General features: G+C 33.5%; 2 protein-coding genes and 1 non-coding gene across 3 annotated transcripts; 2 read left to right on the top strand and 1 right to left on the bottom strand.

The window, feature by feature from the left end:
- Window positions 1-541: 541 nt before the first annotated feature.
- LOC125592217 lies at window positions 542-670 on the top strand. The gene has a single exon (XR_007328059.1). It is a non-coding gene; the product is annotated as a small nucleolar RNA snoR83 (small nucleolar RNA).
- Window positions 671-2856: 2186 nt separating this feature from the next.
- Window positions 2857-8432, top strand: LOC106414516 (putative two-component response regulator ARR20). The gene is made up of 5 exons (XM_013855158.3): window positions 2857-3561; window positions 3671-3823; window positions 3911-4246; window positions 4342-4430; window positions 4535-8432. Exons 1-5 carry the CDS (start codon window positions 3360-3362, stop codon window positions 5012-5014), a joined length of 1260 nt encoding a protein of 419 aa, XP_013710612.2. The 5' UTR covers window positions 2857-3359; the 3' UTR covers window positions 5015-8432.
- A 4373-nt stretch (window positions 8433-12805) lies between these two features.
- Window positions 12806-14829, bottom strand: LOC106415611 (probable galacturonosyltransferase-like 7). Its single transcript, XM_013856365.3, has one exon. It carries the CDS (start codon window positions 14187-14189, stop codon window positions 13107-13109), a length of 1083 nt encoding a protein of 360 aa, XP_013711819.2. The 5' UTR covers window positions 14190-14829; the 3' UTR covers window positions 12806-13106.
- Between the last annotated feature and the right edge of the window lie 9945 nt (window positions 14830-24774).

Genomic DNA, 24774 nt, shown 5'->3' with positions numbered 1-24774 from the left:
CATCCGAGGCAACAAGGAGAACCTCACATTTTCCGTGATTTATCGTCGATGGTTGAGAACGGCAACCGGTTCCGAAGAATTTCGAAAAACGGGCTAGCGGAATGTGCCGGGTTTAGTGGGCGGGCGAAGATAGTTTGTAATAGTTTGAATTCAGATATTTTGTTCAAAGCGGAAAAAAAAAATGCTTGCCATACAAAGGACATAAGGAAAACTTGTAGCAAGGCCCATTATAGCATGCTTATTTATACACACGTTTATTGGGCTTATATAATCAGTGTGGGCCTAATTTTGTTAACCCATAACATTGAAAACCGGAAACCCTAGTAAATTAAAGAAAACAGACTATATATTTGTCGTCGGTCTGAATCTCAAGCCGTAGCAGAGACGCACTCATCGTTAATTTGATAGATATTCGATTTTGCGTTCTTGATTTATATCTCAGTCACTGTGTTCTTCTTTGTTTATTCATATGCTTCGGTTAGTTTGATTTATGGTTTTTAATTGTTAGTTTTTAGAAAATAGAGATTGAAAGGCCTTCATAATCCCAGCTAAGTTGATGAGGTACTTATCTGATTCATGGGAGGCCTAAACCAATGTTGCAAGTTTCGCTGATAATACCTTCTTCTTTTTAACCCCAGAAGGTGTTTTATTAGTAACTTCGCGTACATTTCATTCTACCTTCAATCTCAATTTTAAGATTCAACTGTATGGAACTCTTTTACCCAGTTCTAACTACACCAGATTTCGCTTTGTAATTGATTTGATTTTACTAGTTACTTTTCGTTTTATTTTGGTGATGGCACTGATAACGATAGTTATCTTATTGTCTTTGTTGTAGTTATGTTTATGGATGCACTTAACTTTATTTAACTCTGAAGTTCAGGATTAAAGAGTTTGAATCATATTCAACTATCCAAAACACTTAGAAAGATAAATAATGTTGCCTTATTCCTTTGATTGTAACATAGCTTTTTAATTGTTTGTTTTAAAGCGGGCTTGGATCAATTTTAATGAGCTCACATGATTTTATTATAACATGGTCACAGATTTAAAGGAACTACATATGACAACAAAAGCAAACCATACTACGTATTAGTTACTTTTTTTTGTGCGAACCATACTTGAATTATAACTTAAAATAGAGTATTACTCATCCATCAAAGGAGTTACTAGCATTGCATATTTGACGATTAAAGATAACCCAATACCCCTTACAGAACACTTGGGTACACTATTAAACGATAAAAAGTAAGCTAGATTGTAGAGACTAGAGAGAACACAGAAACTCTTAATTGGAACTAATACGTTTTGTTTTGTGGACGCGCAAAACTAATCAGTTGAGCATGCATGTACTTTATGGAATTAATGAATAACTAGCTTGTGATCCGATGTATATTTTTCATAGAATAAATTGTTTATAGAAATTAAATAATAAAGATATAAAATACATTTAACAATTACATATTTGTTTTATATCACATGTTATGTTGCACAGAAGTTTCATCGGACGTTCTCTTCCCGCTTCAGAACCAGAATCGGAATCAGAACCTTGTGGAAGTTTACAGAATTTCGCTTATAAAACACATTAGAAGCTTACGATTCTATTTCGGAATCACATTTTTGTTCTTTAAAAAAAGACACAATGTCATATATCAATGAAAATATAAAATTATAGTTTTTAATTTATATAAAATTCAAATTCTAATAGTATTGAATATAGAGAATAGAAATATACAAATATTAAAATTAACACTATAAATCATATATTCAAATATATTGTGTCAATTAATCATGAAGACAATTGGATAGAGGCTATTCAGTTTGATTTTGACGTTTAGTTTGTAATGGTTTAGGTTCGTTATAAGACAATTGGATAGAGGCTATTCAGTTTGACTTTGAATAAATATAAGTTCTGATTATGATGTGTGCCATTATGATTAATAAGTCCAAAACATTATAATTCAAGTTCCAAACCAGCCAACTATTGGGCTATACGGATCGAGATTGTCTTCTTTTATGCTAAACGACATAGTATAAATATAAATTCAGTGGCATACGTATATGAGAAAAATTCAGGGTTATTTTCTTTTTGGACTCTAGTTTTAATATTTTTAATAGAGTAGATGAATACTTCTCACCATTGATTCCCAAAAAACGAATACTTCTCACCCAAAAGTACAGTTTGATATCTTCGAGAATTGGTGGTACGACTTCAGAAGCCAATGGTGAGAAGTATTCATCTACTCTGTGATGATCCAGGTTCAGTGATGATCCAGGCTCAGTGCAGTGAACTCGCCAGAGATAGGTTCATTGCTTTTGTTTATTTTAATTTTTTTTTTTTTTCGAAAACTGTGTGAACTCCTCATGGAATTCACTGATGCAGATGCTCTAAAGGAAACATTATTGGTGAGACGAAGAGAGAGAAAGATAGTCCCTTGTTTTGTTTTGTTTTGTTTTTTTTTTTCTGGTCGTTGGAGAGTAATGGACATCCCTTAATTAGAGGGTTTTCCCTTCTCTTTCTTCCTCGGTTCCCACCCTCCTCCTCTAAGGGATGCCTTAAGGGACTCCCAATAATGGTGCCCTAAGAGTACTTTTATCGCGGAACCCAAAATGGGTTTCTGCATCAAATAAGGGTGTGGGCCCTACGTTTTTTTGAAAAAACGGTCCCCAAAGTTCTCAGTTCCGGATCGCTCTTGGCCAGTTTGTTACACTGTTTTGCGGGCCCCACGATACGTGGCGGCCCACGATTGGTTCCGTTTTAATTTTTATTTTTTTAAAATCAGATAAAACCAAAAAAAAAATAAAATTTAGAAACCCTCACCCGATAATCATGCTCTAAACGGCTAAAACGAAAAACACGAAACAAAATTAACTTCTGAAAAACATTACAAGTTTATAACTATTAGAAGTAGAATTTTGTAATAGACATTTTGCTTGTAATCTTTATGGCTTTAAATCCCATAAATGAAAAGGTTGACAAAAAAAAAAAAAAAGTAGAATTAAATTAGCTTTTACTTAGCAAAAAAAAACTATTTGAAGTAGAAAGTAGTAGTACCTAAAATTATCAACTTTTTCATCCCCAACAATACTTTCCTTATCTTATCTCCCAATTAAAAGGAAAATTTCCAATTATTATATATAAAACCATATAGATAACTACATACAGTATAAGATGGAAGTATATAAGCTAACAATTAATAAGAATATATTTACTTACCAATAGTCAACTTTTACCGCGTGATCCATATATATTACCCACTTTTTCCCACGCTCATAAAACTCTATCTTAACCTTCTTTAATTCAATCGTTATCTCCCCCTCCTTACTTGGGGCTCAAAAGAGCTCATATAATTTTGTTAATGTCAGTTTCATCAAACATACTCAAAGAGAATTCTCGCGACTTGTTGCGAGAAGAGGAACCTGGTGATGCTGAAGTCGAATTTCCCATTGACGATGAGGACGAAGATTTTTCGATAACGAGTATTAGGATTGTTTTGGTAGACTCAGATCCTGAATCCTTATGCCTCATGAAGAACCTCATGACACAGTTCTCTTACCAAGGTATCAAATCACATTTAATTAGGGTTTCTTTTAATGTTTTTAATTTTTTTATCAATTAGTTTTAAATTAATTAGGGTTTATGATTAGGTTTTAATTAATTTGTTGTTAGTAAGGGATTTTAAAAACGGAGCTGAAGCTATTGCTTTCTTGATGATGAGCAAGCATGAGATCGATTTAGTGATTTGGGATTTTCACGTGCCCGAGATTAATGGACTGGAAGCTCTCAAAACCATTGGTAAAGAGATGGATTTGCCCGTAGTAAGTATGTAAAATTTCATGATATATTAATCTTTTCTATATAAAACATACATAATATCTTATTCAAAGCTAATGTCAAATTATTTTCAAGTAATGTCTCATGAACACAAGAAGAAAACTGTGATGGAATCGACAAAACGAGGCTCATGTAACTTTCTCGTGAAGCCAGTAAGCAAAGAAATCATTGCAGTTCTATGGCAACATGTTTACCGCAAGAGAGTATCTATATATTCAGTTGAATCAAATCCAGAAGAAACTGTCGGTTTAGATCAAGATGATATTGATCTCTATCAGACCAACTCCAATTGCGGAGAACAAACCAGTTCCTATCAAAAAGAAGACAAGAACAAGAAACCGCGGATGACTTGGACACCTGAACTTCACCAACTGTTTGAAAAAGCGGTCGAGAAAATGGGCGGTGTTGAACGTAATCATTCACACGAATCTCTTGTGAATATTCAGTTTTTTTTGCATGTTATTCATTTATTATCTTATTTTTCGTTTTGACTATGTTAAATGCAGAGGCCGTTCCAAAGCAGATTCTCAAATGTATGCAAGAAGAAAAGGATGCGGAAGGACTCACTAGAAACAATGTTGCCAGTCATCTTCAGGTAATTATTATCTATATCAATTTTATGTTATTCTAGGGTTTTGTTTCTTATGAGACAAAACCCCAATATTTAGAGCTAAGAATTTACATACATTGTGATGGCAGAAGTACCGTCTAAATTCAGGGAAAAAGTCATCCATGATCCAGGAAACTCGAGAAGATTCTGAGTGGCGTAATGCTGGACCAAACACCGCTCTTACGGCTTCTAAACCGCTACCAAACTCCATCTTCGGTCTCCATACTAGAGTACCGTATTTTGCGAACGATCAAGACGCGAGAAACGGCCCCATGCAGTATCCTTCAACCAATTACTTCACAATGGACAATGCCCATTTCATGACCAACTCTTTTGCTAATCTACCTTATACTGACTCGTTTCATCAGCAACAACAATTTCAACATCAGCAGTACTCCCATTCTTCTCTTCAGTTACCTTCCGTGATAACCAAACAAGAGTTTCCATACGTGTCAGCAGCCCTGGAAAATCCCGATCTCATAGCTAATAAAAATTCACCCTACATGGACTGGGGAGACTATTTGCCAGAAGGCGGACTTAGCGATTTCGATAAGACTAATCGTTATTGACTCGTCAAAGGGAGGTGATATATGAATTCGTCTCTTTATCGTAGCTCTTCTCTCTTCCCCCTGATTTTTTTTTCATGTTCTTATTGAGGTTTTTTTGAACCACACAATCGCTCATCGGATACCTTCGTTCGATTTGCATTTGGCGTGGTAGTATTTCTGTTATTTTGGTGGAACTATATAGTTTTAGTTGTGAGTGATCTATAATCACTTACGTAGATATAGTTGATTTAATTTAAATGGCAAAAACTGATCGTACTCATACAGTTTCCTATGTACTTTTAATTTTCACTTTAGAATTTCATTATACACTATTTTCTTTTTCTTAAGGTGTAAACATAAATTTTCTACCAATTTGACAGGTCGTACAAAGAAAACTAGTAGCCGAAAACAAAAACAAAAATCTAAACAATACCAAAATACCAAAGAAAAAGCTCAACCACAACACCACTAAAAAAGAGACGATAGTCATAAGCCGTAGTTACTAATCAAACTCAGGAGAACGAGTTCGCCCTAGAGACCCTTTTCTCTCCGGCACGAAGACCAAGACGACCGCAACTACAGGATGAGCTCCCCCTCCGACATCTTCTCCGGTGACTGCTCCTTCTTCTGAAGTGTAAGTTTTCCTCTCCTCTTCCTTCCTGAGTTTGCTCCGATGGTCATTTCCCCACCTTCTCTCCCAACACCGATGACTCAACGCTCGAAGCTTAAACCATGATTTTCTCCTTGCGAACCTCCTGTCTCATAGACCTCAACCCCGTCCACCTCCGGAGCCACCAGATCGAGTCCCTCCTTCACAATCCGGAAGCTCCACCATCTACTTGCGAAGCCCCTCCATTGCTGCTCCACCGCTTCTCACCCACCTCGAGCTTGCGTTTAGAGTTCCCGAGATCCCTCTCCTCCAACGTCACAGATCGTCTATTCACTGGTGCTTTTGGCCAAGAACTTTCAAATTTTAATAATGGGACTGCGGTTCAGTTTAGGGTCCAATGAGAGCTACGGGTCTCGATACGGTAATGTCGGAGCCCTTGTTCTCAGTTTGGCCTCAGCTCCCACCCCTCCTTTGAATATAGCCAAGATATTTTCATCACCTCCAACAGAATCTGAACTTTGCTCAGCCTCTATAAATCTAACTCAAAGGTGTTTTTTCTGTTCAATCCCTGCAACTCCAGTATCATCTATGCGGTTATTCAAAAGGTCCGAGAATATTGAACCTGGGATTCCGGCGTACGTGGTCTCAGCTCGCTGTCACTGCTCTACCCTGTCTCCTCATCCACAGCAAACCAACCATTCCAAGCTCAACTCAGCCACACATGGACCTCCTGGAATTTATGCTCTCATGCTTAGCTTGATACAGCTTGATGAAATGTGTTTTTGTTTGGTTTCCGTAACTCTCTGGCTCCAACACGGTAATGTTGAAAGATGGAGTCAATGACTGAACTCAAAAACGGGTTGCCCATCAAGTCAGTTCGGGTTCTTATCTCAGGTTAAGGAAATCAAGTCTCCATGGCCGGTTCTAGCTTCAAATACACTAATGGAATCAGCGATAGCATCAACCGCTCCACTATCTAGCCCACCGACCAATCAGAGATTCACATAGTCTCCCGGGTCAATTCAACGCTCATCAGAGCTATTTCCGACAACAGTCAGTCCAAAGAAATCATCGGCATCGTCTCTGACATCCGTTCGATCTCCTCTGGCTTTGCAACAATAGTGTTTTCTCACATCTCTCGATTTGAAAACTTGATTGCCTACATTATAGCTAAGCAGGTTTTACATGCATTTTCTTGGGTTGGGCCATCGTTTTTGGGCCTCTTTCTTTTTCTACGTTAATGAAATTTCTGTGACAAAAAAATAAGAAGTGATAAGCCGTAAAAACTCAGAGGCCAACCTTCAAGTGATGAGTTTGTTCAATGTTTTATTTTCTGTAAACTGATGATATAATTATGCTAAATCATTTTAGTTTTCCATGCGTGCTTTCGTTTTTGTCACCAACTTCTTTTATTCAGCCAGCTATCAAATGCTGAAGCTTTAAAGTTTAACAGAGCTTTTCATTCGTGCATGCTCTTTTGTTATTTGTTATCTTTCGAGAATGAAATTTCTAAGATATATTGACTTATTGAGCTAACCTATTTTTTTAGTCATGCTTGAATACTGTTAACTTGTTGTGATTACGAATAAATACGTAGGCCCGATGGTACGAGGAGTTTCTTGGGATTTAATTAGCATATTTTTCACGATTAAGCCTCCTTGTTTTGTTTTAGCAAATTACTAACGGCAAAGATAATAAAAGAACTCTCATCATTAACTAAACAATCAACAAACACTACCTTTCATAATCACGTCCTCTATGTATTAACAGAGAAATATTAAAAAAGTTATAACTTGTAATTTGTACTAATTAAAAATATTCTACTGAATTGTCACGTAATTGGAATGTTAATTTTGCTTACGTGGCGGCTTGAGAATCAATTGAAAATTTTGTTAGTCCAAAACTAAATTGCTAATAAATACTATATTATATAATACTAGGTGTTTGTCCGCAATTTTACGGGTAGTTATATTATATAAAGAAATATATAATGTCAAATATTTGGATAATAAAAAAATTCAGTATTTTTTTTTAGAAGATATGTGAGATAATTAATTCAGATAATTGGTTGCAAAAAATTACTTTATATTTTAGTTTAACACATAAAAACCGGAAAATACTCTAGCTCTCAAGAGAAAAAAAGGTGTGTTTTTTGTGCAACTCCAATATGACCTATACAATGATCGGAGACTTTTATCATGAAAGATCTTTTGTAAACGGTTTTGTGTGGGTTTTAAAAACATAAAAGTTATAATAATTCCTTACCCACAAATATAGTTATTTTATATAATAATATACAACCATTAAATTTATTTCTATAAAAATGATAAAGTATTTTATTTAATTATATATAACTAATTGATAAAAATAAAGAAATTGATAAAACATATATATTATTTCTCTAATTCTACAATTAGTTACCATAAATCATTATTTGTAATATAATTTGTGTTATTTGGTGATTTGTATTAATTAGTTCTAGAGTTATCTTTTACTTTTAGATCTGATTAAAATAATAACTAATAAATGTTAACAGCCAATCAAATTATAACTATTTTTTAAAACTTAACCTATTAAAGACACATAATCAAAACTCAATTAAATAGCTTCTCAACTAATATATAGTAGGATTTATATCTTTAAAACTAAGGATAAATTTGGATAAGATAAACATAAAAACATGTATTAGGAAAATAGTAGTTTAAGCAATTTTTCTCATAATTTGTTCCAAATCACACTTTCTCACTCATTTTTTTAATTTAGTGTTTAACATAAAACTTAAATAGGTTAAGCAAACAAATTCTTCCTTAAATTATCTCTGATCATCACACTATTTTATCAAACACTAACTCATTCAACCAAATGTTTATAATTAAAACTAATCATAGTTTACATATCTTTTAAAATTATTGTTTAATTTATTTTAAATTAAATTAAAACATACCTATATTAATTAAATCTGATTAACTGATAAGAAAAAAATAATATTTCAATTTTAAATAACCAAATGTCGTTATTTTTGGATATATACTTAATATTAATGTCAGATCCAATATTATATGAAATAAAATGTTTTTATTTGTATAAATTTTGTTAAAATTTTATTATCGTACTTTTAAAAAAGTTTATTATACCGTAAAAAGTACATCTCATTAATTTTTAAATATTTTTTTCTTACTTACAATTTACATTATATTTTCCATATTTGACTTTAACAATTGTAGAGATGGTCATTTTTATTGAACTTCCTTACTAAATTTATCTTAACATTTTAAAAACACATAAAACTAATTAGTTCAAATTTATATTAACACAAAAAGTACATGTGTCTCGAAAAATAAATAAAAATTAAATACATAAGAATATAAAAATACCAAAAACAGAACGAACATATTTTATTATTCTTTCCTCGTGTTCTTTTATTTATGTCTGTTTTTTTTTATAAAAATAAGCATGCTAATTTTATTATAATCCAAGCTATATGAATTATATTAATAGAGTATCAACTCTAGAAAAATCATGTGAAAAATACTTTGATTAATATAATTAAATGACTTAAAATATAATAAATTAAATGAATTACCAAATAATATAATTTAAATGATTTACCATATAATAATGTTAATTCATCTGTTTATACTAATAAATGAATTAAATAAACTTTTTCTTGATTAATATGCGTTTAAATAACTTACCATAAAAATTTTATGTTTTAGATATAAAAATATTTAAATTATTTCTAAAAGTGATAACGCATATATGATATCATATTGTCATTGGAAAATGATTGATTTTTTTTTAGAATTATATATTTGACTGTTTTGCATTCATTTGACACATTTTTATACAATATATATAGTGAATGAGTGAATTTAATTAATATTATTAATTTTAGATTAATTTGTTTTCTAAAATCTATGATTTATTTTATTCACTGCTAATATAAACATAAAAAAACCGTTTTTATAATTTTTTCTATAGTATCATATGTATTTATATGTATCTTATCAAAACATATAATGTAATCTAGATATTTAATTATTTCTATAAACAAATTATGTTAATTCATATATATTTAAGATGCTTAATTGTATGTTTGGAAACATATATTAGATTAGGTAATTTTATGAATAGTTTCCTTTTAAAAATTTTAATTAAATAAATGAAAAATGAAAAACTATCAACAAATCAAATTATAACAATTAATTGGAGAGCTCTTCTATGAGCGACGTCAGCATAAATCACTAAAGTGATTTCTCAATTAATATATAGGAGGATGTCCATTATGGACCATTCATTTATCAAATTGAAATTATAATATATTATTTTCTTAAATAAAACCTATGAAATTACCTAATGCGATTAAGATATATATGACAATTAATGATTTTAAATAATAAAAATTTGCTAACAATTTGTATACTTTTTATCATTTTGTTTAATTATTTATTATTAAAATAAATTAAAAAATTACATTAGTCATATAATAAAATTTAGATTTTTTTGAATATGTTGTATTTTGAATTTTTCAGAACGAGTATAAATTATTAAAATTGTTTAAAGTCTCACATAAACTTTTGTAATCAATGTTTAAATTATTTTCTATAATAAGATACAACGATTATAAAATCATATGAATAAATAATTTTATTTTAATAGGTGTTTATGTTAATATAATATATATATATATCGTTTAAATTAAACTATACATCATATGAAAATACATACTTCTATTTTAATATCTGCGTTGAACATATATTGAAAAGTTAATATTTTAATTTTGAAATCTTCATTGTTTTTCTTAATGATTATAAATTATTGAAGCTACTAAACATTCCACATTAAAAAATATTGTTGGTGTAAAATTTTGTTAAGCAAATAATCATGATAAATCATATGAGTAGAAACCTCATTTATTAAATATTCATATATATTAACGGTATAATATATATCTATGTATATATTATTTAAATTTAATTATATATCACATACGATAGATAAGATTGATTATTTTGGTTTATTTACCCTAAAATAATTGCGAATAAACAAGAGCGATCATTTGATTTATATACACATGCCAATTTATTACATAATAGTAACTGATTTATTAGTTATTTAATATATAATTATTATTATTTTACTTCATAATATACAGAAAAACATAAAATAAGAAATAAATATAAAATATTTATTCTTCACAAGACGCAGATCTTAACCTAAGTATGTATCTCTTTAATAATTTTAAATCTTAAATATTGTCTAAATCTCAGGCCAAAACAAAATAACGAAATGAGAATAAACTCAAAAATCAATATTTATATCGAACAATAACCAAAATGAAAAAAAAAGACACAAAAATGAGAAAAAAATATTGAAGATAGATAGGATTGGCACGTGAATGTAAACTTCTCATAATCATAATTTTTTTTTAAATTGCTAAAACATGACATAAAACCGAGCTGACATAGTTTCATTGTAACCAAATAGTAGACATGAGATTCTTCGGCCTAAACGTTAGATTCTTTTGAGATAAGTGATTTTTTGCTTATAATATTTTTAAAAATAAGAGCAGCTCATCCGTAAACAAATTATGTAATTAACAAAAAAAAGATTTTAAAAAATTGTTTAAGGGCCAAAAATATTATTTCGATCAAAAATATAAATTTATTTGTCTATACGATATTTTTTAAATAATTTTCATATAAATTTTTCATACGCAAACACTTGTCTTATGCTAGTTCTCTAAATAAACCCACCAACTATGTGTAGCCATGTAGCAGGCAGTAAGCCATTTTGGATTACTAAACATTGCGGGTTACTAGAAGACTTGACTAGTAATTACTGGATACAGACAAGCATGGAGGCTGCAGTGTTAATCTGGAATTCTCTCTTTCGGAATATGAAGATAGATAACTTTATTTTTAGGTTTAAATAAGATATTGTGAGGAGTGGAGGTAGTCAAACAAAACAAAAGTAATAGCATGTTGTTACAAACGAGAGACAGCGCGGAGAGTGACACGGAGCACATGGAACCAGCTGATTCCAGGAGAAGGCTACAGCAACTTGGCCACGTGGGAGAACACTTGTATAGGACCCATTGACAAGAACTCAAACAAAAATAACCAGTGTATGATTGAAGTCATCAAAGTCTTATGTTACGTTATAAGAAAAACAAACCAAGTTTACGTATCACATACGCAAATAAACGAGACGATTATATAAAAATTCGTTGTTACCTCTGAAATATTCAGGAACTTGCCACTTTGCAATATCGAAATCAACCGCTCCGCCCCGCACCGCAGTTAACAGTAACAAAAATCTCTACATATACCATATATCTATACGTTTTTATAACTGTTAAAATCGTACCGCTGTTGAACCGCTTGTCCCGCACCGCTCAAACCGCAGTCACCATTCGAAGCAAAAGTTATCTAAAAGACATTATTAAGTCTCACATGTAATATTTAGACAATATATACGTGTATGAGTAATTCTTCACTCATGGGCTAGTTTTTGGACGTGAGTTATGTCTATCACTAATATGGTATCAGAGCCAGGTTTATCCCAACATATGATTTTTCATATAAACAGTTTTTTACTTACGTAACCATATAAAAATAGTCCATATTACTGTGGTATTTCAAGGGGCATGTTAAATCCTATATATGTATGGACAATTCTTCACTCATGAGATAGCTTTTGGACGTGAGTAGCCAATCACTAATAGACATCTACATATGGTTCGGAAAAAAAGACAACACAGAACATCTAATCAATTGATCAATCAATAATCCCCACAAACATAACAAATGTCCAGACAAAAAGTAAACTGCTTTGCTTTTTGGTTAAGAACCAACCAGAGGACGACAAAAGTTAATAATGTAAGGTTTATTAATTTCAAATAACTTATACTACTAACAATCATCCCACTCAAAAAGAGTCGAGCATTAAAGAAACAAAACGATAAAAAGGTGAAGTAAGCAAAAGAGACCGACACCATCGTTCAACCTGAATGTACTCTTCTCAGGTGTCGTGTCCTTCTTCCCTCTTTTGACTTTGCCATGTTTCGATCATAGAAGAGGAAAATAAAAACAATAACTCGAACAAGATAACTAAGCTTGTCGGTGGATATTGGAATTAACCGTTAATTTGGATTAGACGATAAACGATGAGATCATCCTTATGAGTAACAGATTTGTAAAAAAAAAAAAAAAACATATGGTAAAACAATCTGTACAAGTAAAGATTCTCAACAAATCTGAATGTATCCTATGTTTTTTGTTGATTTTTTATTTCATGCACAGAAACGAACAATCGAATAGAATACACAAGAAGAGAACACATTCCATGGAAAATTCAAAGAGAATTTGAAGAAAGAAAGAAAAATTAATGAGAGTAAAAAAAATGTTTTTTCACTTTTGTTGTTGTTGTTGTTGCTGTGAGGGGGTGAGAGAATTTACCAGCTGAGAGTACAAACCAACAACCCGCATGTGTAACAGAGGATCAGCGTGAGTGTCCATACAAATCATAAGGTGCCCAAAGAGTATCAAGTGGACAAGGCTTTCTCGAGTCTAACCGGAACCACGGTTTACCACTACCAGACCAATGCAACAAGCTAACCGGACCGGGATGTAGATCTCTGCAGCTCCCTCTCACGTTATCTCCTCCTAAACCGTGCTGATTCCACCGATGCTCAATCGGCGCAACCTCTCCGGCGAAAACCAGCAAGAACGGCGGCAAAGACCCCAGCTCGTAAATCCGATCGCTCTTCTGAACCTCCATCCACTTCTCGATGACCTCCGTGTACCCCACGCTCCTCCACCTCTCGAGATCCATCACCATCACCCCCGTGTTGAAGTAGCACGGGCTCCTCCCTCTGAACGCGCCGGAGAATCTCTCGTCGGACCAGAACGCCGGCGTGAAATACTTGGTGAAGTTCGCGTGGCAGTACTCCGGAGCTCCGATCGTTTTCGACCCCAGATTCGTCTTCCATAGCTTGGCGATGTCGTCGACGACGATCAGATCGGAATCGAGGTAGATCACGCGCCTCACGCAGGGCTCCAGCATGTCAGCCAAATAGTTTCTAGCGTAATTCAGCGGCTGCTCGAGGGCCTGCCTCACGGAGGTCGAGATCATGGGCCGCACGATCTCCGGATCGAAGTAGTAAACCTTGAATTTCAATTCGGGGAAGCTCGAGCGAACCAAGGACTCCAGGTCCGTCTCGGAGACGAGGAAATGGAAGAAGACGCTCTCGGGGCACGACGAGTGCTGGAGGATCGAGTGAACCGCGGCGATCGAGCCGCGGAGGTACTCGAAATCGAGTGTGATCGCGACGTGGACCAGCGAAGGGCTGCAGACGCCGGAATCGGCGTCTGCGGCGGCGCAATCGGCGGCATTGCGGAAGAGAGGGGCTCTCCTGAAGGAGAATCTACGCGGCGGCGCGTCGGAGGACGGGAATCGGAGGTAAGCGTCGAGGTGAGAGGATCTGATGGCTTCAGCTGGGGGAAAGGACTGGAGAGAAGGGGAGAGGACGATGATGGCCAATAGAGCGGAGAATAAACCGGAGAATCGCATGATCCAGAGCATCCTGAGACGGCGAATCGCGCCTCTGCGTTTCTTCTTCTTGGATTTGAAATCGAACCACCGATCGGCGGCGATGGAGGCGAGGTACGACCGAAGGAAAGCTAGGGTTCCTTTGATGTCCGCCAGAGTTTTTCAATAATGCATCTGATGGTAGAAACAGATCCAATATCGAAAGCAACAATTTTTCTTTTTTATTTTAATTTTTTTTCCTGGGAAGAATCAAGAGCTTTGCCGTGGGATCGAAGCGACCTGAGAGAGGAGGAGAGGAATAAAACCTAAACCGGAGGAAAAAAATGAAGAGGAAGAAAGGCGTAAGTTAGGAGGAGCGGTGCTACGGTGCGCCACCGTCTGCTCTCTTTAAACGCCCTCTCCTCTTTCTCTTCTCTCTATTTTAGTATTATAGGAAGATGAAGCAGAGATAAGAGAGAGAGGAAGAGATTTTGCCTAATGACTTCTTCCTTCAATTTCTCTTTCGCCAACAAACAGATTTTTATTGTGTTTTCTACTTCTTCCTTAGTTGTATCCGCTAATCATAGCCATTTTGTATTTTCTCTACCGCCTAATCAGAAATTAATATTAGTATCAAATAAAATCGTAACGTGTGATTGAAATTGACGTTTTTAATGGGAATTAAATATTTTGTATTTACTATACAAATACTTTGAATTTAATTACAAGTATCCAATTCTTAAAGCAGTAAGATATCATTAATTTTGACATCAAATTATATATCAACTTACTTAAAATGGTTTTCTAATAGTATCTTGTATTATACGAACTTACCTTATAAGTATAAACTTCAATTTTCATTCAAAGATTAAAAAAGTTTATGTCTAAATTCTGAATCTGCACCTGAACTAATACTAGAAAATTCCAAACCAAACGCGAACCAAAATCCAAATCAAACATCAATCGTTTTATATATATATATATATATATATATGCATTTCTTATAAGTTATAGATATATATCGGTACGGGTCGATTGGTAATGACTTTGGTTTTAAAAAATTTGCCCTAGAAAAAAATCTAATTGTTGTGTCTTTAGATTTTATCACTTTAGAATTTTATAGAAAGCTCCAAAAAATTGCTCTGAATTTTTGGTTCTACAAAGAATTTGTACAGCCGTAGGTTATTTCAAAAGTGATTTTGAAATTTTTATTAAATCTTTATTGCTGTGAATTTAGTGATGTAGAAATAAATGAGGATGTGTAAAGCACCTACCGCCACTACCAATCACACCCATATCCGTACAAGTGTCACAGACCTTTCTAAACTAAACAGATTCGAAAACAAAACAAATACTGAAAGATTCATTAGTCTATTGAAAAATTAGATCTTCGTTACGTTACGTGCTTAACTCTGTTTGTCTAAAATAGTTGATACTGTTCGGCGGTTAATGTGTCACTTCAAATACCAAAACCGTCGCCGCCCTTTGACTAACTATCCATCTGGAAAACCCGGTCTGGTCTATTGAACCGAAATTAATTTTGCGGTGGTGTGTTTGTGTATTAAGGATTTTCTAATGCAAATGAAACAAGTAAATTTGTTTGTGTATTAACGATGCTCTAATGCAAATGGAACAAGTAACTTTTAGCTAAAGAGATCTTTTAGCACACAATCAAACTCTCTGCTCATTATTGATTCAGTGCCAATATAACTTAATTACATTCATATATCAAGGGATGCGTTTAAAACTTTATACTACGAGTAATTTGTTTATTGATGCAATAAAGTGGAGATTTTTGGATCAAGTGTACCCCATGATTCATGATTTATGACGGATGAGTAGATACAAGGAACATTATTTTCCTGTGAAACTCTGAACCGTATTTTTTTGGTCTACTTATTGTTGTTCGTGTTGGGAGATGAGAACTGAAAACACACAAATAATTAAATCTTCGATTTTATATCGGATGTTAGATATTTGACCAGAAATAGGATATATTTAAAACAAGCTGGTACAATTTCTTGGCTTGATTTAGGGAATTATGTTTAAAAAAAACTCTGTAGTTTGCATATTTGATGAGACTAATTTGTTTTTTTTTTTGTCACGAGATGAGACTAATTTGTTAACAAATCATTGTTACATACGATATCTTGCGTGATCATTACATACATTTCCATTTATCACTGGATTATTGTATTGCAATTAACATGTAGAAAATTGTCGGTAATATATATGTACGCAACTTGTTTTTTTTTTTTAACGCTATTTATTATGACATTACAATTATGAAAAAAATTACATAGACGATTTGACAACCGACAATACTACCTGTCTTATGAAGATCTACGCCTAACTGCATCACCTGAACTGTCCTATGAAGATCCACGCCTGACTGGATTTACTTGCACTATGTTGAAGATCCCTTGTAAATCTTTCTTCCGTAGTCTGCAGTAATAAATCGTTCTCCCCGGGACTTGAAACCTGAATTTCCTGTATTCTGCAATAAATTGCATAATCTGGGATCCGAACATCTAACCTGGATATAGAAACCTTTAAACCTTAACCATTAGAGTACGGTGCTTCCACGGTACACAGCTTACTTAAAGCCAAGGAAAAATTCTTCTTCATCCTCTTTCAAACCCAAACAAAAAAAAAAGTTTTATAATCATTAGGTACATGTAAACCTACTTAACATCTTGCAGGCATCATCTTCTTCTTTAAATTTAAATATTATAGTTGGACATTTAAATAATATCCCAGTGTTATAGTTGAGATGTCCCATTGTATGAAACTAAAAATGTTTCTATAAGGAAACAATGTTCACTCGAAGAGACAAATGCGAATCAATATACAACAAGTAAACCCATATTTTGGTAACAATCACGAATGGTTCTTTTATTTTTTATTTTGGGGGGGGGGGGGGGGGGGTGATCAAATCATGAATGGTTCATATGTCATTGTATAAGTGTAGTATACATATTTGAAGAGTTTAGTAGAAAATGAATTGCACAGTTCAGTTAATGTAATGAATTATTCGTGACACAAGATTACATAATCAATAAACGAATGTTTCATATTGTATAACTTGTTTTCTTTTATGGACAGACCACAAAACTCCATGTGCCACAATAACGGTGGAGTGTTCGTTCACTACTCGCCTACGGGGACTTTATGTTATTTGGTCAACTCGCTGGTTAATAAATTATATACTCGGTTTTAATAATTTGAACATTACTTCAAAAGTACACATGTTAACGTATGTATTATAGAGAGGAATTATGATAAGTTTAAATATTACGATAGTATATAAACAAAGTAGTAAGTTTTCATTTATATATTTAATTAAGATAAATTAAATGATGATTTAACCAAATGCATTAATTTTCTTGATTTAGTTTAAATATTACTGTTAATGTGGTTTTGTTTTAAATCGAACCTTTATCTTTGAGGGTTTTAGCTTAAAATAAAATTGATATATAAGTGTTTGATTGCTTGGGCCATAAGCAAGAACCTAGTTAAATGTTTAGGAGTTAGCCCTATTCTATATTTTACCAACCTCGAGGAGAAAAATATAAGTGGAAGATTGATCAGAAGTGAAAGTATCGTATGTCGAGAATCGATAGCTGCATCAAACCATGTGCTTATGTACTTTAGACTTCAGTACTTGAACTTTTCTTCATCATGTAACTTTAGGTTTAACTATACAGTCTATACTATACGATTAAAGAAAACATTGACCCTTACGTTTCCCACGACTCCTGCAGTCTGTTTCCCAAAGCCGAGGCTATTTGATATCCGGGAAAATATACCCTTTAGGCCCATTTATATGCTTCAAACTTGTTGACAATTGACAATATATATATATATATATGCTTCAAACTTCTTAAGCCCAAGTAGTTAAGCCTAGCCTTACTATTGTCCATTTTTAAAGAATCATTTTCTGACAAGTCCAATAACTTATTTCTTTTAACATGTCCAGTAACTCTTTCTACGGATATACTCCCTCAATTCCCCCCAAAAAATCCATGTTCTCAAAATAAATCTGTTTAAAAAGATATATGTTACATTTTCAATACGTGATTTAATGATACCGTAAACTTCGAAAAAATTGTGTTTATTAAAATTATATTGGTGAAAAATTATAAAAATAGTTAATTTCAAAAATAATGCATTAATAACAACTATTTAATACTCCATGTGTTCCATAATCTATCTATATATATATATAAACAAGAGTTTTCTTCACTCCTAGCCATCCACATAGTATGCCACGTCAGAAAGTCGAAGGCTGTCGTTGCGCCACGTGTCCCTGCATTCAAAACACATCATTTTGTTAAATGAATACATGACACTTTAATGCACATCAATAAGCGCTTATATGTATATAGAGAGATCCATCGCAGCCACTATATAATCTGACAATACTCTAAGATCTTTTTTAAAACAACTTTTAGTTATGGTCCAGAGATAAAACAGAGGAAAGGCTGGAGTTACATGCAGATAGTGGAGTAACATAAGACGTCGTCATCCTTGCTCACTCACGATCGCATCTAACATTACCGACGCCGCCTGACATCGGGTTCGTTCTGTTTATGTATCTTTAAAACATCCAAAAGTTGTTTTTTTGGATCATTGAAAAATATTCTTTTTCAAAGATTATATGTTTGTTAGTATTGATTGTATAAGATGTTTAGACATATATATTAAACATGTATGTTTACAGATACGAAATAGTACTCAATTTCTGTTACATATTGTAATAGTGGATTAGACTAAAAAAGAAAAAATGTGCTTATAATATATTTTAGTTTTTAGTTTGAGGGAAAAAATAATAATAATAATAAATAGATGTAGTGTATTATAGGGGGATTATTATGATTTTGAAACTAAAACAAATATATAGGAAAATTGCACATTTTGGATGCGAGTGCAACCGGGTTTAGTTTAGAGTGCAATATTATCCTCAAAAAATATTTAGATAGAAATTATATTTATATCCACAAACCAGATAATTTTAGTTTTATAAAAAAATTTAAATTTGTGTACATTAATTATTTTAGTTAATTTTTTAAAAGTTATGTTTTGAACTTCAGAAATATTATTATCACTATTTTATAAATATATTATTAATTTTAATATTTAAAGATTAGATGAAATAATTTATAAGAAAGGTCTTCATCTACTATCAATTTGAGATGATAATATATTCATATTTTAGATTTACAAAGAATTTTAATACAAATATCAAAAATTATATATGGTTATTCTATTAACTAACATGTACTATAGCGTAATAAAATAATTTTAAAATAATAGTTAGTTTAATATATATTTTTCTGATTTATAATATTTTGTACATAATAATATATGGTCGTATAAGTTCTGTTTGTGCATAATATTCTATAGTCAGTTTAAAATTTTATGTAAGTATAAATATATAATCATCAAAGCATATTATTCCTCCGTTTATTTGGTGTGTTTTACATTTGCTTTAGTTTATCTTTAGCAAATTACTGACATAACATAAAGCAAAAATAAATCCTCAAATATAACATAAATATAAAAAACAACAACAAGTACTAATAGTAGCAATGACATTGTCCTAAACAACTACAAATATATTTTTAGTGACTAAGATTATCTTAAAGTTAAAACTTTATTTTCCATAGTATTAGATACTCTGACATAAGAAAAAAAAGAATTATGGTAATTGAAAACTCAATCTCATTCTCTTAACATAATCACACTTACAACCAACTGAACATAGAAAAAAATTTACACAAAATTATATATTTCATAAAAAACGATATATTGAATTCCGCGCGTAGCGCGGACCTGCCCTAGTATAAGATGTTTTAGAGATATTTTGATGTTTCACAATATAAGATGTTTTGATACTTTTAAAATATTTTACCTTTATTAAAAAATGAGTAACTAATAACATTTTACTGCATTATTTAGGATCGGTTAACTTAATTTCATTTTATATTATTAATAATATTATCTTCTTAAAAAGTAAGTTTTTTTAATTATTGTGATTTCAACCAAAACATCTTATAATATGGAACATGGGGAGTATATTTTATTAACAAGTGTGAAAATTCTAAAACTTACATCATACTCTCTCCATTTCAAAAAATCAATGTTTTAAAAAAAAATTGTTTCAATTGATATTTTCAATGCATAAATTAATTGAAAACTGTAAACTTCAAAAAAAATAATTGTATCTATTAAAATTGAATTGGTTGAAAAATTGCGAGGAATAGCTGATTATGGAAAACAATGCATTAGTAACTAAAATCTAATAATAACCGCGAAAAACCTAAAAGATACTACTTTCTGAAATAGATGGAATATTAAAATAGCACCGCTAAAGATTAGCCCAAAGATAATGGACTTCATGTCGTCTGATAGTTTTCCATTTACTTGATTGTTATATACTATTTAGGTGATGAACATCTAATTATGTTTTTAATAGAGTATTTACTTTTGTGTGATGTATAAGACCTCGGAGTCAATATGCTTTCATTGGAAAGGTATAGGCCCAGTAGTTCACATGATTAGGTATTTAGGTTCTTGTTACATGCTTGCTGACTCATATAGACTCATCACTTATCCACTTGAAAATAACAAATACCAAACCAACACCCTCAGAAGATTTCCGCACGATTCGATGATTAAATAACACACACATTAACACTTAGGGCAAGATTAACGGCGTCCTAATGGGATGTCCTTAGCATAAATGACATTTAATTTAAATCAAAAAGAGAGAATTATCTAAGGACATATCTAACTTAAGATGTTTTTGTTGTCGTCGTTAGGTGATACGTGGTTTGGTGTGATTGGGCGATGAAACCGGGGAGGGGATAATCGATTTGGGTAAGTGTTGTGATTTGATTTTCTCGTCTTTTCTTCTTCTCGACCGACGAATCGCCTCTCTTCGATCTCCTCCCGACGGTTCTCCTGTCTTCTCCACCGACGGATCTCCTCCCGAGGTTTCTCTTCTCGACGGATCTCCTCCCGAGGCTTCTCCTCTCTTCTCCACCGGATTTCTTTGACGGATCTCTCAACCGGTCTCTCAACGCTTCTCCCGACGGATCTCTCCACGGTTCTGTCGACGGTTCTCCCCTCTCATCAACATCATATTCTGCTATTCGAAGGTGGAAGGGTGGGTGTTCCTCCTCTGTATTCAGTATTTGCATGTAGTTGGTTCTCGATAAACTTGGTTGGGAATTTTATTGTTTTCGGTTTGTGTTTAAACTCTGATGATAGAAATTTTTACTCGTTCATTGCTTTGATTAGTTGATTAATCTGATAGAAAGATTTACCCGACGAGATTAATATAGAAACCAACAGGTTTTGTGCTTCATATGCGGCTGCGGAGCGACAGATAAGTAGTGGTCAGCATGAGAATGATGTTCTCAAGAAGGCCCATGAGATCTTCTACCTCGATCACCAGTCCTAATTTACACTTGAACATGCGTGGTGTGTGTTGAGGTATGAACAGAAATGGCTTAACCTCAACACCACTCACGGTACTGTAAGTTCAAAGCGGAAAACCGGTGTATCAGATTCCCAACCTAGCACCCCAAATGTTGGTGTAGAAGAGATACACCCCGAAGGAGTAAAGGCTGCAAAAGCTAATCGGAGTGCAATGGGTAAGGGAAAATCTGTTGCTGACTGTACGGCGGTTTGGGAGCTGAGGAAGGAGGATTTGGAGAGGAAAGAAAAGCTGTCAAAGCTTGCCATCTTAGACACTCTTCTAGCCAGAAGCGGACCACTCAGTGAGGCTGAAGAAGTTGCCAAAAATAAGCTCCTCGCCGAGTATTTCTAGAGAGATATCTTCCTGTAGTTTGGTTTCTAAGTTTGTAATGTGGTCGGGGTCTATGTTGTATTTGCTTACTGTTATGTGTTTGTTTGCTTCCTGTACTATGTTTAATTTGCTTCGTGGTCGATGTGTACTAAAACCTTTATGAATTAATGTAGTATGTTTACTTGCTCGTTGTCATTCTCCATGATTTCTTGTAATTGTTTGCAGTTTTATAAATTAATTCTCTAATAATATTTATCTTGTAATATTTTGCAGTTTTCGGATTAGCCTTGGGTCTTGATTACAGCTATTCACAACCTTCACAGTCCGAGACGTTTGGTGGGGATGGGTTCGACAGTGAGTACAACGAAGTAGAAGCTCTCATTCAGGAGGACCAAGCTCAGTTAGAGTACGAGAACGCTCAGGCCTTTGTGTACCCTCCTCAGCCGGAGGTTGAGTTCGGAATTCCACAGATTTGCTACTGTGGGATTGAACCGGAGATAGCTACGTCTAAGGATTTCCGCAGATACTATACGTGTGCTAATGCAGATGATGGAGAGTGTCATGTGTGGAAGTGGTGGGATGAGGCTGTAATGGAGGAGATGAGAGCCAGGGATAGACACACACTTCAGTTAGATGAGAAGGTAGATGCTCTGACCTTGTTGAGTGACTATGACACTGACCAGAAGCTATTTAGACTAGAGAACATGGTCTGTGAGTTGGCTAAGAGTAGATCAACGTGGAGTTTCGAGTCCTTAGTTGCGGCTATGGTTATTGTCTTAGTCTTCATAGGCCTCGTCGTTGTGTTTATCTAATGTGTAATGTGACTGGTACTTAGTGTAAAATGTGATTCTACTTAGCTCTGAATGACTCGGATGTGTAACTTTGTATTGTGGATTTGGTTAATTGGTCTGCTCTTTGAATCTCCAATTTTTCTTCTAATTATTTACTTTGTACTCGTGACTATAAGTCAGTACATGTGACTATACAACTCGTAACCACTTCCACATACATTGAACTCGTGTTATAATTGAGTAGATGTCAAAAAATGGTTTAAATTGTCGCATTATGTACGAAAGGGTCACAAGACAAACAATGTACAATCACAAGATTATTTCTTCTTCACCTATAAATTATAGAAACATATTGTCTTTACAATTACAACACTCCAACTTCTCGTATCAAAAACAATTTCTCCAGTATCTACAAATACAATTACAACATTTTATTTGTTTTTTTTATTCAAAATGAGATCTTCTTCTCATTATCATTATCACCGAGAGGATGATGATGATGAATTTGAAACTATGGTTGAAGAATTCTTACAAATTCCAGATACTACTCCCGAACCAAAAAAGCGTATCCATATTGAGAGAAACCGAGAAGAAGGCCACATGAAGCTTTGTAATGATTATTTTAGCGACACTCCGACATTCCCGCACAATATATTCCGGAGACGGTTTCGGATGAACAAGTCATTGTTCATGGGTATTGTGCATCATCTCTCGCAAGAAATTGAGTATTTTCATCCAAAAGAAGATGCAGCCGGACGGTCTAGCCTATCTCCGCTCCAAAAATGTACCGCAGCAATTCGTTAATTGGCGTATGGTGGTGCGGCTGATGCCATTGACGAATATATCCGAATGGGTGAAACAACAGCTAGAAATTGTTTGCACAATTTTACCGCCGGAATAATCCAGTTGTTTGGCGATTACTACCTAAGACGTCCAACACCGGAGGATCTGCAAAGGCTACTATATATTGGACAACAACGTGGATTCCCAGGATTGATTGGAAGCATCGACTGTATGCATTGGGAGTGGAAGAATGTCCCAGCCGCTTGGAAAGGAATGTATTCACGAGGAACCTGAAAACCCACAATTGTGTTGGAGGCGGTAGCTTCACAAGACTTCTGGATATGGCACGCATTTTTTGGAGCTCCAGGTACTATGAACGATCTTAATATACTTGATAGATCACCTGTTTTTAATGAAATTATTAACGGAAACGCTCCGGAAGTCAATTTCCATGTCAACGGAAGGGAGTACGATTTGGCTTACTATCTCGCCGATGGTATTTATCCGAAATGGGCTATTTTTATTCAATCTATCCGACTCCCACAAGGTCCAAAACATTGTTTATTTGCTAAACACCAAGAATTTGTGCGTAAAGATGTTGAGCGTGCCTTCGGAGTCCTGCAAGCTAGATTCGCGGTTGTTAGAAATCCGTCTAGTTTATGGGATAAAAACAAAATAGGAAATATTATGAGAGCATGTATCATACTCCATAATATGATTGTCGAACGAGATTCCTACGGTAACACATCAGTATTTGAACAAGGAGAAGATCAGGATACCACTTTTGTAGTCAGACGGCCTACAAATCTCGGTGCTACAATGGGACGTCGAGCAGATGTTCGGGATACACCAGGCTATCACCAATTAAAAGCAGATTTGGTTGAAAATATATGTGATCAATTTGGACATCTCCCAATGTAATTTTAAAGTTTCTATGAATTGAATAAAATGTGTGTTTGCTTTTAATTCTCTCTGTATGTTTTTATTTACAATGTAATGTAATAAGAACTTTGTAATTTTCTATTAAATTTAATATATTTCGATAATTTGTGTGTTATATTAAATGTAAAATGGAAATAAGTTTTAGCTTATATATATGTTACTAGTTATTTAAAAAAAAAAAATCCGAAGGACCAAGATTAAGTCCCACCAATAATCATCATTTCAACAAAAAGTTCTTACAAATGTCTTAAGCTAAAAATAACAATAAAAAATCATTAGAACACCATTCTAAGGACAATGGATAATG

Source organism: Brassica napus, chromosome C8 (assembly GCF_020379485.1).
Source record: "Brassica napus cultivar Da-Ae chromosome C8, Da-Ae, whole genome shotgun sequence".
NCBI classification, from domain to species: Eukaryota; Viridiplantae; Streptophyta; class Magnoliopsida; order Brassicales; family Brassicaceae; genus Brassica; species Brassica napus.
The sequence above is the reverse complement of the archived record's forward strand: the minus strand, read 5'-3'. Positions and strand labels throughout refer to the sequence as shown.

What these genes read in the sequence shown, in the direction of transcription:
- LOC106414516 (XM_013855158.3), top strand. Translation starts at nt 3,360, where the DNA reads ATGTCAGTTTCATCAAACATACTCAAAGAGAATTCTCGCGACTTGTTG. An exon ending in GACACAGTTCTCTTACCAAG is followed by an intron (nt 3,562 to 3,670) that starts GTATCAAATCAC and finishes ATTTGTTGTTAG; the next exon opens with TAAGGGATTTTAAAAACGGA. An exon ending in GATGGATTTGCCCGTAGTAA is followed by an intron (nt 3,824 to 3,910) that starts GTATGTAAAATT and finishes ATTATTTTCAAG; the next exon opens with TAATGTCTCATGAACACAAG.
- LOC106415611 (XM_013856365.3), bottom strand. Translation starts at nt 14,189, where the DNA reads ATGCTCTGGATCATGCGATTCTCCGGTTTATTCTCCGCTCTATTGGCC.